At 37.4% G+C, this 12,831-nt stretch overlaps 1 protein-coding gene across 1 annotated transcript; it reads left to right on the forward strand.

Annotated features, from left to right (window-relative positions):
• Nucleotides 1-584: 584 nt before the first annotated feature.
• Nucleotides 585-12,674, forward strand: LOC146133365 (uridylate-specific endoribonuclease-like). Its single transcript, XM_083397720.1, has 16 exons — nt 585-642; nt 1,020-1,149; nt 1,647-1,783; nt 2,158-2,293; nt 2,593-2,792; nt 3,546-3,645; nt 4,209-4,335; nt 4,772-4,902; nt 5,345-5,464; nt 8,566-8,585; nt 9,225-9,387; nt 9,692-9,891; nt 10,140-10,239; nt 11,420-11,564; nt 11,974-12,104; nt 12,257-12,674. Exons 1-16 carry the CDS (start codon nt 585-587, stop codon nt 12,384-12,386), a joined length of 2,028 nt encoding a protein of 675 aa, XP_083253846.1. The 3' UTR covers nt 12,387-12,674.
• Nucleotides 12,675-12,831: the final 157 nt, after the last annotated feature.

The following is a 12,831-nucleotide window of genomic DNA, read 5'->3' on the forward strand; positions in this document are numbered from 1 at the left end:
ACAAAATGAGAAGCAATATTCTAGGGCGCGTCTAGAGCAGGGCTGCGAAGTCGGTTAAAAACAACCCGAGTCCGACTCCCGAGTCCCGAGTCCGACTCCGGCCAAATGTAAGATTTTGTCGAGTCCCGAGTCCAGCTCCGACTCTGCAGCCTGTATTTTACCCATTTACGCAACTAAATTAAGGTGGATTTTCAGCAATCCACTCATATCGGTGTCATAATTGATCCCCCGCATAGCCGCATTACATGGTTTAAAAATATTTCACATTTGCTATTACACTTTTACAACTTACATTTTGCCACCTTAGCAGGTAAAAAATTTGATACTGCGCATGCGCACGTCGGACTCGGGACTCGGGTAGTTTTACGCGGTCTTCTCGAATCCCGAGTCCCGCGTCCGACTCCGGCAAAACAAACCGACTCCGTCGAGTCCCGAGTCCGACTCCGACTCCGCAACCCTGGTCTAGAGTGTTAATATTTGTCGTTTTTAAAACGCAAAACATGAATTTCGCGTTTATACGCCGCTGTACTCCGCCGTTGTACAAACTGCACTTTACTATATACAGGAAAACATTAACAAATCTGATGTTGACAGCAATTGTTTTACTTCCTGTGCTACTAGTTAGCTTGACTCAAGGACAAGGTAAGAATAATTTGTATGTGTTATGAAGGGGCTAAAACCGTTTGGAGAAAGCTTTCGGTTTGCCCCAGGACTGCAAAAATTGTTTTTTGTTTGTCAAAATAACCATGAACAGATTAAATGTGACACAAAATGTTGGCTGCTAAGAAAAGGATGTTGCTGATAAGAGCAGAGCATCTTCAATTCACTGTTTTAAAAGAAGGCCAAATTAGACATAGAATGATCTGTAAATAGACAGCATTTAATATGTTTTTGTTTGTGGCTCAAATTAAAAAAAGATACAACCAACTTTACCTTGTTTCGTTCGTGGTATAGTTGTACATTTTAAGCAAGGCAAAGGTCGCTGCATTTTGGCTACCCATGCAATGTTCTTCCTTCAGGAATAGACTCATGTGTTGGGAGATGTGACAATTTGCTCGACACCTCGTTCTCCTGCCAGTGCAACACTCACTGCGAACGTTACGGTGATTGCTGCAACGACTACTACACGGAATGCCTCAACGCTCCTGCGTAAGTCAGTTTTAGACAAACAAAACAGTCCATCAGCACAAAAAAATAAATCACAAAAGGGTGGAAAAAACTTTGTTAACGAATTGCAAACGCGTTTACAATGTTATAGCTATAGACGTATTTGATTTCGGTTTTTGTCGGGCCTCTATATCACACATTCGCATGGATTTTTTTGTTGGTAAGAACATAATGAAAGATCAGACGTTGCTTCGTGGTTTTTTCAACGGGTCATCATAACGTAAATCTCTTTTAAAATCAAACTGAAAATTTACACAAATGTAAGGTGCGACAAAATTACAAGATGTAACATCAAAAACATGAATAACCAGCACTCGTGTTGCTACAAAGCCTTTTTTTATATACGAGGAACCGACAAGCAGCAGCGAACAGGCCACGTTGCTCTCGGCGGTTATGACTATATCCACTTTCTGCTCTAAAACACGCTTCTTACCTTATTCCAAAAGACGTTTACTTTATTTTTTTAACGTAAGACCAAGCTGTTCGGGACGATGTGACGACCCTCTGGACAGCAACGAGTCGTGCCAGTGTAACACTTGGTGTGTGCAGTACAACGATTGCTGCCCCGACTACGAGGAGACCTGTAACTCTCCCGGAGGTGGAACTGGATCCTGCAGTGAGTAACAGCAGGGTAAAATAAGGTTCTTCTATTGGCCAGAAACTTTAACAAGGCGTGCATATCGTTCGCGGACCACATTAAGTCTCGCTTGTGTTAAGAATACGGTTTTAAAATGCGAAACATCTATTTTTTACTTTGAGTGTAACAAGGAATATTTAATTATTTTAGATATAGCCCTTTAACCTTAAATCAGTTTGGTTTCTAAATAAAACAAAACACTCTTCGTTCAAAACCTCAATTTTATAAACGGCACAGATAGCTCTAGTGCACGCTGTTAACTGGAAAATATTTTGGATTTATACGCGTAAAGGCATCACAGCACGACCGAAAACACTATGTATTAGAGTCGCTTTAACCACTGTTCCTTTAAGGTCAACTGTCGATCAGCGATGCGGAGATACTCCAACTATCCTTGGAGCTGTGGAACCTGGACAACAACGTGAAGCACCTAATTACACTCGACGAACAATTTCAAAATTCGGGCTCGCAGGATACTGCAGCCAGGCCGTAAGACTTTGGGACGAATATAAAATATATACATTATTTGACCGACATGTGACTCTGTATGGATGGACTCACTATAGTTTATTACACAAATGCTGTTTAGGCAACAAACAAAAAATGGAAAACTCTCCCTTTCTGCAGGCGTAAAAACTGGCAAATGTTTGTTTAAAATTGCAAATTATGGTTCAAAGTTGATCTGCTTACCAAAATAAAGTAAAAAAGGAGCTATCCAAAAACACCACTTTTGCAGTATCAATGCCTATCCACATTTTTCTTTACCCCTGCACTCAATCTTGTTACAGCTTTTTCGCAAATGTGGACGAATCCATCTTCAACAGCCCGACTTTCGCTGCTCTAAAAAACCTGCTCGATAACTACGAGAAGTTCCAGGGGAACAATGAAAACTTTGGAAGCAACGAGATTGCCGAGCAGGACATATTCCTGGACGCCGTTTTGGCAACTCCTATCGGCCAGAAACTGTATGAATTCTTGGACAGCAAAGGTTTGTCGATATGTTGCTGTAAAGCTATTTGTTAGAAACTGCTAAATTTGGTTAAATTTATGTAAAGCAAACGAACAATACGCATAAACGTTCCTAAGTATGGCCAAGCAAAACCTATAGCCTATTCTTAAAATCAAGGTCTTATTTGAGTATTCCATATAGCATGCACTTCCATAGGCTACTTTTGTACTTCAAAAATATATTTTTTGCTAATTTAAAATGCGTAAAAACCGTTGGTCAACAAAATGAAGTGTACCTATAGCTTTATCCCGAAAAACATATTATTTATAATCCTTTGCTTGCGGGAGTAATTTGTGGGTGGGCGTAAATATTTTTTAGAGCTGCTATAGCGTCTCAAAGTTATGCTATAGAAATATTCCATTCATTGGTTTTAATTTACTGAATGTTTAATTCAAAAGAAGACATGTGAACGGGCCTTAACTTTATATATTAATAAAGTTTAAAGGGAGTTTAAAGTCGCTTATAACTCGCCTTACCTTTTGAGTAGAAAATTAATTATTATTTCTGAACTTAGACTACGACTTACAAACTTTGTGGCAAGAAAATCTGCTATTTAAAGCAATAATGTTACACCATTCGCTGTAATTATTAAGTCTGCATTACTTGGATGATTGTTAAACTATAAAATTAAGTCTGCTGGTTTTACAAATAAGGTCACGTGTAATGTTGCAGACTGGTCAAGGGTAAAACTTGTCGTTAAAGTAATATTGTTCTTCTTGTGACACCTTAAAGGTAGAGCTGGATGTGACACAATCGAAACCTTCAAGGAATACTTGCGCATGCAGTGGTTTGAATTGTACAGCAGACAGAATGGAGCAATGGACACCAGTGGGTGAGTGGCGTATTAGGAGACGGAGAGTATTGCTTTAACCATTAAATTCCGAATGCCTTGGCGTCACAATATGGGCAGATGACTTAACTGAATATAATTAAAATGTAGTGGACTTAGGATTTTGTATTTCCACGCCAAAGCTTGGGAAAGATGTACTAAAGTAACTCTGAGGCGGCTTGTATGAAAATCAAAGGTGTGATAGCATTCTTCAAAATCATATAGAATTTTATTTGCGTGCTTTAAAAGTGTAGCCTACCAATTGATGTTAACCCCGCATTTATTGATTTACTCATCTAGAATACGTTTTGGTTAAGCGATTAGAAGGCGTTTTTGTAATGCAACTAAATAACTTCGACATGGATTGGTTTTACCAAAAATCACTTACTTTACTTCATTTATTTACATATCATTATAGAGTAACAAGTGGGGCTTTAATAATTTTATGTTGACCTTGACGATATAGGATGTACAATTGGGAGGACGTTCTGAATTTAGGCAGTACACCTTTGCAGTAATATTTTTCATCAAATCCGGGCGTTTTGCAACAATATGTTCCTCAACAGATTCGAGCACGTCTTCGTCGGTGAGATCAAGAGTAATTACGTGTCAGGATTTCACGGCTGGGTAAACTTCTACCTGGAGGAGCAAAAAAACGAACTGAACTATTACGGTTACGTTTCCAAAGCCGAGGTAATGAAACTACTATTTGCATTTTTGTGGTTAGGTAAAAAGAGCACGGAAAACATCAAGTAAAACCGAGGAGTTAATGTGTGTAAGAACTATAACGTGATTTACATAGAAAATGGTTTGCATTTATCTTTCTAATTTAGAAAAAAAACTTAATATTTGAAAGTAACGATGTTCCCTAAGACCATATAAAATAACCGAATAGACTCAAATAAGCGATAAATTTACAAATGCTAAGACGCATGCAAAGCTTTTAGCTTTGGGGCGGCTATATTCCCGAAAATAATAATGCCATAATTTTCAATTTCGAAATAGCTTAGAACTAATACTTAAGCTTATTAAAATGGCACTTTCTCGTTAAAGTTGGCACAAGATTTACTATCGATGGGCTCATGAACTCGCTAAACAGGCCAGGTGGTAATTAGTTGTTTTTGCTTAGCCCGATCTGTACGGCAACCGATTTACCTGGGGTGGTTTCACAAAGGAGTTAGGAAGTATCTCAGTTGGAGCTTCTCCAGAACTCGAACTTGCGTTCTTCACCCTCTGTCACATGGCAAGGCCTGGTGCGATGTAAGTGCAAGTTGCAACTAGAGGTTTCAGAAAAGCATTCACAATATCAAAACAGATAATTGTAACAACTAAAAGAAGTCAAATTTTTGTTATGTTTAGTAAATATCTTTGTAAGTTTAATAGTTTTTAACTATATTGTTTCGCTTTAGAAAATATTTTTTGTGTATTGCGTTCTATTTTAGTGAGTTTTACTTTCATTTTTATACCATAAGTTAAATAATGGCAAAATCTCAACAGCAAGATTTTATAGTTTTTGTTTTACAAAAATATGGAACAGCATATAAACACAAATTAGACCAAGTGAGAAATAATTTAGAATAAAGATATGTTCTAGTTTTTTTTTATGCAGAATCTTTTCAACCTATAGGTGTTTCTATAAATTTTCGCTTGCAACCCTGCTCCGAACCCTTTAATCAATTTAATGCTAACTTCTCTGCCTCAGTTGCAAGGTGAAGATGCTCGACGGCAATACTGAAGTGACCCGTGAGATCCAAACTTGGACCTGGAGCAACAGCAATCCAGGCAGCGGTCTCCAGTACGTGGCGTCAGCTTATTTCAGAGTGTGATTGCACCTGACGAATCGTTGGCGTTTTTGTGCTGATGCTAAAAGCAAATAAACGACAACCACGGAGAGAAGTGCCGTAGTATTTTTTATCGGTAAACTGTGAAGTGTCTTTATGGAATTTGCAATTTTTGGACAGAAACTATAGGAAAGGGGCATTTTCAACATCCAAATATACCCTTCTTTTTTCAACATCCAAATATACAAATCGTATATACCCGTATATAAGTAGGACGTAGGTAGACAAAACTAGGTAAAAGCAATGTGACTTCGTCTGTGACTACTCAAATACAGCCTAGCCGACGTCCGTATGTTTCCTGGAAATTTTCAGTGTTACGCCAGACCAGTGGTTCTCAAATGACAACCTGCGTGGCATCTCAGCCAAGCTAGAACAGTCGATTTTTAAGTAAACCTCTCTCTCCAATGGTGGGTTCAGAATTTTGGTTTGGCGGCCTTGAAAACTTTTTAATGGCACGTAGGGTAGGTATAAATCGGTGGTTCCAAACCTTCTTGGCTATAAATTATAAAAGTTTGCGTAACACTTACTAGCATGTTTGATAAGTGTTCTAATGTAATTTCATACTAAACGAAACTGAAACAGCACATATTAACTTTCCACAATGTAGGAAAACGTTGCTGATTTGTTGCACTCCAACAGTATATAAAAAATTGTTACAAGAAGTTTATGAAAAAGATCGCGGCCCGTTGAGTTTTTAAAAACGGCACACTAGAGTGCAGCGTCACCCCGTCGGAGAACCACTGGTATAATTTAACAGAAATTGCACTCTTTTTGTAGAGTTTATGAGTTCACACTACACACTATGTCATAGTTTGCACGGCGCCTTTGACTGAATAGATTCCCCTAGAACGGGGCAAAACATTCTCACAACAAAAAAACGTTGCTTAAAAAATTTGAATTTCCAGTAAAGTCGGCAAAAAATATATTGTTTGAGGGGCATAGTCTGGGGCCCCTTGATCCTCCCTTGGTTATGTTATGTGCTATCAAATTGCACTTGTTTGACGGCATATGAAAGCATAGCCTTTTGCACCAAGTGCTTTATACATTTACTCTATTTGTTGTGACGTCATTAAAGGTTTAGGTTATTTTTACTTTGGAGCGTTTATTTCCAGCATAATTAACTATCAAGTATTTTAAAATGATAGTAGGAAAACATTTTAAAACGGCAATGATTTGTTTTTCGAGTCCTAATCGAAGTCGCTGAAAAGATGGTTGAAAGCCTCGGTCGAGAACTACTGCGCCAGACCCTTCGATTGTGTAGCAGCCTGATTGCGAACAGCAAATTGCTGTGTAGATACAGGCACAGCGCCCTACAATGAGTAAATGTCAAGTGATCTGAAGTAGCCTATCATGATTTTACAATACCATGCCATGCCATAAAAAGGTAGACTTTTTTCGCACCTATTGGCAAGCTTCGAGTTACGTATATAGACACGTTTCAACCTTATATCCAATTTGTTGTTGACAAAGGGGAAAGAATCGTTACGCTTTAGTTTTAGGGCTTATGTGAAATATTCAACAAACTGACACAGCTCTAAACTACTTTAAACTTTGTCTTGTATATCACGCTTAAACGATTTTCAGTGTATAAAATAGCAAATAGTCTAGTATTTATTCACCCGTGGCCATGGGCGCCCGCACGGGGGGGGGGTCAAGGGGGGCAAGACTTGCCCCCGCACTGGAATATCAAAATGCGATTATTAGTATTATTTATAAGTGTAATATGTATATGAAGGTTAAAAATATTATACATTATCCATTGCCCCCAAGGGCGTATCCAGGGGGCGGGAGTTCCTACCCCCTTTTTGTAAGTGATATTATCGTTTTTTGTTCGTTTTTGTCATGGTTTAACAAACTGTTATTGGGTCACGCGTCTTAATCCAATGCGAAACCAAAATCAAGTGCAAAACGCCGTTTTTCGTCTTTTGTTTGTCGACCGTAAACGCTGGAAGTTGTTCTTTTTCGTTATTTGTTTAGGTTGACTGATTAGCAAGTGTGTATTCTACAATTTGTTTTTTTGCCTGAAGTTACCGTGTTTCGCAGCTGGCGCCTGACAGGATTGTTGACGACGCACGTGGTCGCTTTTGCTGGACGTATTTGGCTGTTTCTGATTAGTTTTTTTATCACGTCTTGCAATCACCATTCTATGACGTCATACTGTCACTGTTTTATGATGTCATTATTTATTAAGTCAGACGAAAAATAGGGGAATTCCCTAAGTTGAAAATTCAGGACCGCCCCGTTTTGATTTTCCCCTGATTGCCCCTCCCTGGAAATTTTTCTGCGTGCGCCCCTGCCCGTGGCATACTTACCGCAAATGGCACACGAGGCCTCTCTCCAAACAGTACTGAGCAAGCAATAGATCTTATTTTGAGTTAATATAGAGACTGTTGCAAGGTAGTTTTCTGCAATTTTGAATCCAAAATCTGGAAGAGTCGATTTATTTACGCAGTTATAACCAATTTTGTTTGAAACCATTTGTGTGTTTACTGTTTAGTCATCAATCACTTAGTTAGGAGGCAAATTTAAGTCAAAAAGGTTATTCTCCTGTTAGCAGTGGTATTAGGAAAACACTGTGAAACGTGAGCAGGGAAGGTTTGACAACCACTGATTGGTCTGTTCCAAAGACAGCAAAGCGTAAGTTTAATATTGATCACACAGATTATAAATTGTTGCTCACGTTTATGTGACTAGCGAAATAAAGATTTAAGCTTACTAAGAGTAACGTGTTAACAGTACAATACTGCGCAATGCGCATGCTTATGACTTGCTGTTAGACATGAACGACTCACTGTTATTGGAATGCATATTTTACAAGAAGCAAACTGTTAAATGTTTCCATAATATTCAATGTTTCAATTTGACAATATTTATTTCCCTTGGCGGTCAGTATTGTCTGATTCGTGACAAACGAGTTTTAAAATTGCTTTCTGTCCACAAGTATAGCAACTGTTTGACTGTAAGTTTCTCTATTGCCGTGCATATAAACATTCATGCCAGGGTTGTTTAGGAAAAATCGGCACCTATATATGCGCTGATAGGCCAAAAATTGTTTTAGCAAAAGATTATGCTTTTATTGCAGATTGACCAAAGTTATGGCTAGTAATTACAACCCTTAAACATATTACTTTTCTTTTCAATTTTTTGTTTTCCAGGGGTACGTTCACATACAGATAAATCGAGAGGTTATACACAGGTTTAAAAGTTTAGGAACCCCTTTATAAAGGAACCGAATTTGAAAGCATTTTAATGGAAAACAACCTTTATTGGCTGATAGTTGCTATTGTGTCATTCTTTGTTTTCGCCCAAGGTAAGCTGGATCTTTGTTTAAGGGACGGAAAAACGAACTTACACTAATTACAAATAAATATGGGTGCTAACTGCTAACTTGGTCCCCTTCAAGTTTTACTTATAAATATGAGCGCATTCAACGTAATTCATTAAATGTTGACACTTTTCCGTGATGCTTAATTACGCGATAGGTATTGATCAGTATTTTGTAATACAATCACCCCAATAAATATCAGTGCTAATTGAGAGATAATATATTACATATAGGATAACACGTTCGTTTAATATAAAAGAATGTATAATTGACCTAAATGGCATTATCAGTTCCTCAATTCATAAAATTAATTCAGGTACTGACAATCCAACTCATTTAAATCGCAATTAGATCGAGCTCTGTCACAAATTTAAAATTGTTCCTTTTTAAAAGTTTGTTACTATTGTTTCCTTTAGTGCCCACCTTGTGTCGAATCCAGTCCGTCACTGACAATGAAATCCTTCAGTTGTCCGAAGCTCTCTGGAAAATGGACGATAATCGTGCCAAAAGTGGTGACGTCATAGTCGACCCTCAGTCTAGGGCCCGACAAGGTTCTACACTTGATGCGTCTCCAAGACCGTAAGTAAACAGAATATGCTCCTAAAAATAAAATAGTTATTTAACTTATACTTTATATGTACGCTTTATTGAAAAGTAAAGAAAAAGTGTGAAGCTGTGGTTTAAAAAAACACATAAAAACGCTTCGGTTGTTTTGAAAAAAGAAGTATGTTAAAAACGAATAAATATTTTAAACGTCCTTTATAACTAATTTACGAATCGTTTTGTATAGTTATTTATTACTGAATTCGTAATGTGCTGTATTTTACCGCTGTGGCCTTTAACAATAGTACTGCGAAAATATTACACCTGCTTTATCATTCAGATTTTTTCAATACGTTAATCCGGAGCTTTTGCGTCGGCCTACCTTTCACTCTCTTATTTCTCTCTTGGACAACTACGAGAAACGCCAGGGCAGGCGAGAGATTGTGACATCACAAGAAAGACGCGAAGTCGGTCTCTTTTTGGATCAGATCCTGCAGACACGGATTGGAAGACACCTCTACAAATTTCTGCATCACAAGAGTAGGCTACCTTAATAATTTTTTTGTTGAAGAACATTTAAAAGCAGTTAAACAACGAAGGTTGAATTTGCTAGCAAACCCATCGCTCAAATTCTATTTGGCTTACTTGTACGATACCTCTATTAAAAGCGGTACAATGTTAACAAATAATTGGGAGTTCTTCTATTAAAAGTGTGATGCGACACATGCCAACCAACCAAGTTGTGTTACCTCACCTCACCCTTACTAATATTACTCCATTACGCCCAGGAATATCAGGTTGTGGTGACCTTTCGACATTCAAGGACAAGCTTTTCAGAATGTGGTTTTCGATGTACAGTCGCCGGAATCGTATCGACGACTCCAGCGGGTAAGCTTATCTAGTTTATACAGAGCTCCCCTTTGCTCATTTTAGTATCATTTTACTGATTCCGTTACGTCACTGCTCATGATAGACGTGGGCTATGAGGTCAACTTTTGCAACGTTATTTGATAAGATTACGTAAAAAGTTAAATTTAACGGTGTTCGGTCTAACATCGCGGTACTGTTAACAAGCGAAACGATGATCGTAAATGGTCTTGGTGAAACGGTTTTAGTGGTCTACTGATAAAAAATAAAGACACCATTTTAATATTTCTGACATTTAGTAATACTTTCACTCGAACGTTTTAACTTATAGTTTATATACGTAGGCATTCTGTTACTGATTTCATGCATTTATCATGGGTTGTACAGAATCTAATGAACCACAGTACTGATTTTGCTCATAGAACAATAATTGCATAAATTTTGTAGCCCTGCTTAAAACGCTTTGTCATCACAAATTCAACTAACTAAATAATATCCTCCGATTTGTGAAAACTAGCTCATAAAACAAACTAGTTAGAGCTTTGCAAAACGTTTTTCCAAAACAACTTTTTTCCGAACAACTGCCAAGCGCAACAAGGGCCATTCAATCTGATTAATTAAATGCACTGACAGCAAAAAAAGCGTAGCCAAATTGAATCTGCCGTCTGCTTACCTTAAGGCAACATCAAACTTAAGTACTTACAAGATGGTAGGCTATTTTACCTTTAGCTCCATCTTAATATATATTAACTTTTGGTCTTAATATAACGTGCGAAATTTATTATCAATCTATGTTTTCTTCACTTTGAGCCAAGAGTATTAACCCGGCTCACCAAAACTAACTGCAATGAGACTTTAGTGCAGGTTTTTTTAACTGGGGACCGTTAACCCTTGGGGGTACGTAGATAGGTTTTAGGTCAATAAAGGCCTAAAGAAATCTTTATTAAACTATATTTTTTAATGAAAGGAGTTAAATTGACAACAGTGGTTCGCTACCTTTTCCTCAAATGTGTTTAGAATGCACTTATATTTCGCATTTGTTAAACCGAAAATACCAGGTTTCTCAGTTCAACGTGTTTTATGACGTCAATTTATGACGTCTTCTGTAAAACGTTCATGCGGATTCTAAAAAAAAATCTAAAAATGATACACCCTGGTTTATCAGAATGCTTTGTTGAAACCTCTATGTTATCTTCTACAGGTTCGAGCATGTGTTTGTGGGTGAACTTCAATCAACTCGCTCAACTGGCCGACAAAAAGTCGCCGGCTTACACAACTGGATTCAATTTTACCTACAAGAGCGCAGTGGCGATCTCAACTACTACGGCTATATTAGACACAAAAAGGTGAACTTTCGTAAAAAAAAAGCCCTAATTAAAGTTAAAAAATCGCCGTTTAAAAACATTTACTCTGGTGTTATCTCAAAGACCGAAAAAATGTAATGCAAGGTTTGTCAAATATAAAAGTCTCCAAAGAACCTGTTGAATTTAAAAAATTGTCAACAAATTAAATTATATTATAATAGACATTAATGTCATAAAAAGATGTACACACAACAGTTTTATAACGCACTAAAATACATCTATACTTGTAAGAATAAAAGCACCATATAAAACGCTAATTTAGCGCTTTAATTTATCATGTTGTTTTTGCTTTTAGTTTTAATATTTTCCCCTAATGTAAAACATAGAATAAGGTATGTGACATCAGCTGTAATAATTACATTAGCTTATTTTAAACTTTCTTCTCATGCAGCCTGGAATCTACTCAACTCGTTTTTCTTGGAATGGCGTCTTGAAACCAGTAGGCGGTAGTATTGTGGGTACTTCCCCTGAACTTGAACTCGCCCTGTTTACGCTTTGTCACGTGACAAGGCCGAAAAAAAAGTAAGACTCGTCGCCAAAATAGCCGACATATGCCTGATCAATTCATCCTAATGAAAAGTTACCTAAGTAAATTAATGACATATAATCAAACAGTGACAGAATGTCACCGGTGGAAACTGCTTGTTTGCATAACAATTGTATATTTTTACCAGATGTCACGTGCGCTTAGCGGACCAATCAGGGATCGCTGTTAATGCTGCCATCCAAACATGGACTTGGGCTTCAAGGACCAATCAGGGCACAGGGACTGAGTTTGTTTCATCAGGATATTTTCTTGCTTGAAAAATATAATTCTTTAACTTAACTGCCAGTTTACATTTAAGTGCATGTTATCCTATTCTTTGGCGTTGTGAGCAAAACTCCATTTTGATGTGTAACATATTGCAGTCTCGTAGTTGTTTGAAATGAAAAAAGCCCACAAGTTCGCAATATGATTTTTCATTGATTGATAATGCCATTTTGAAATTCTCGACAAAGTCGAAAAAACAGCTAACCAATTAGGCCTATGTCGTTATATCTGTTAAGCAGTTTTACTGTTTTGCTATGTCTTTGTATTAAACGGCTTTAAGCAATAAACTGTGTATTTTACTTCAGCCGTAATTGTTTAATTAGATACAATCACACATAGGCTATCTGAACGTTTGCCTTTATTTTTCGGTTGTTTGCCGAAACTTTAAAATTGTTGAAAAAGTGCGAAAATGCAAGAAAAAAGCAAAGGTGAGAAGAA

This window comes from Ascidiella aspersa, chromosome 9 (assembly GCF_963924565.1).
Source record: "Ascidiella aspersa chromosome 9, kaAscAspe10.2, whole genome shotgun sequence".
In the NCBI taxonomy this organism is placed as follows: domain Eukaryota; kingdom Metazoa; phylum Chordata; class Ascidiacea; order Phlebobranchia; family Ascidiidae; genus Ascidiella; species Ascidiella aspersa.

Coding starts and splice junctions, on each gene's coding strand:
- LOC146133365 (XM_083397720.1), top strand. CDS start 585: ATGTTGACAGCAATTGTTTTACTTCCTGTGCTACTAGTTAGCTTGACT. Junction 1,150..1,646: donor GAATGCCTCAACGCTCCTGC/GTAAGTCAGTTT, acceptor CGTAAGACCAAG/CTGTTCGGGACGATGTGACG. Junction 5,465..8,565: donor GCGTCAGCTTATTTCAGAGT/GTGATTGCACCT, acceptor CTTTTATTGCAG/ATTGACCAAAGTTATGGCTA.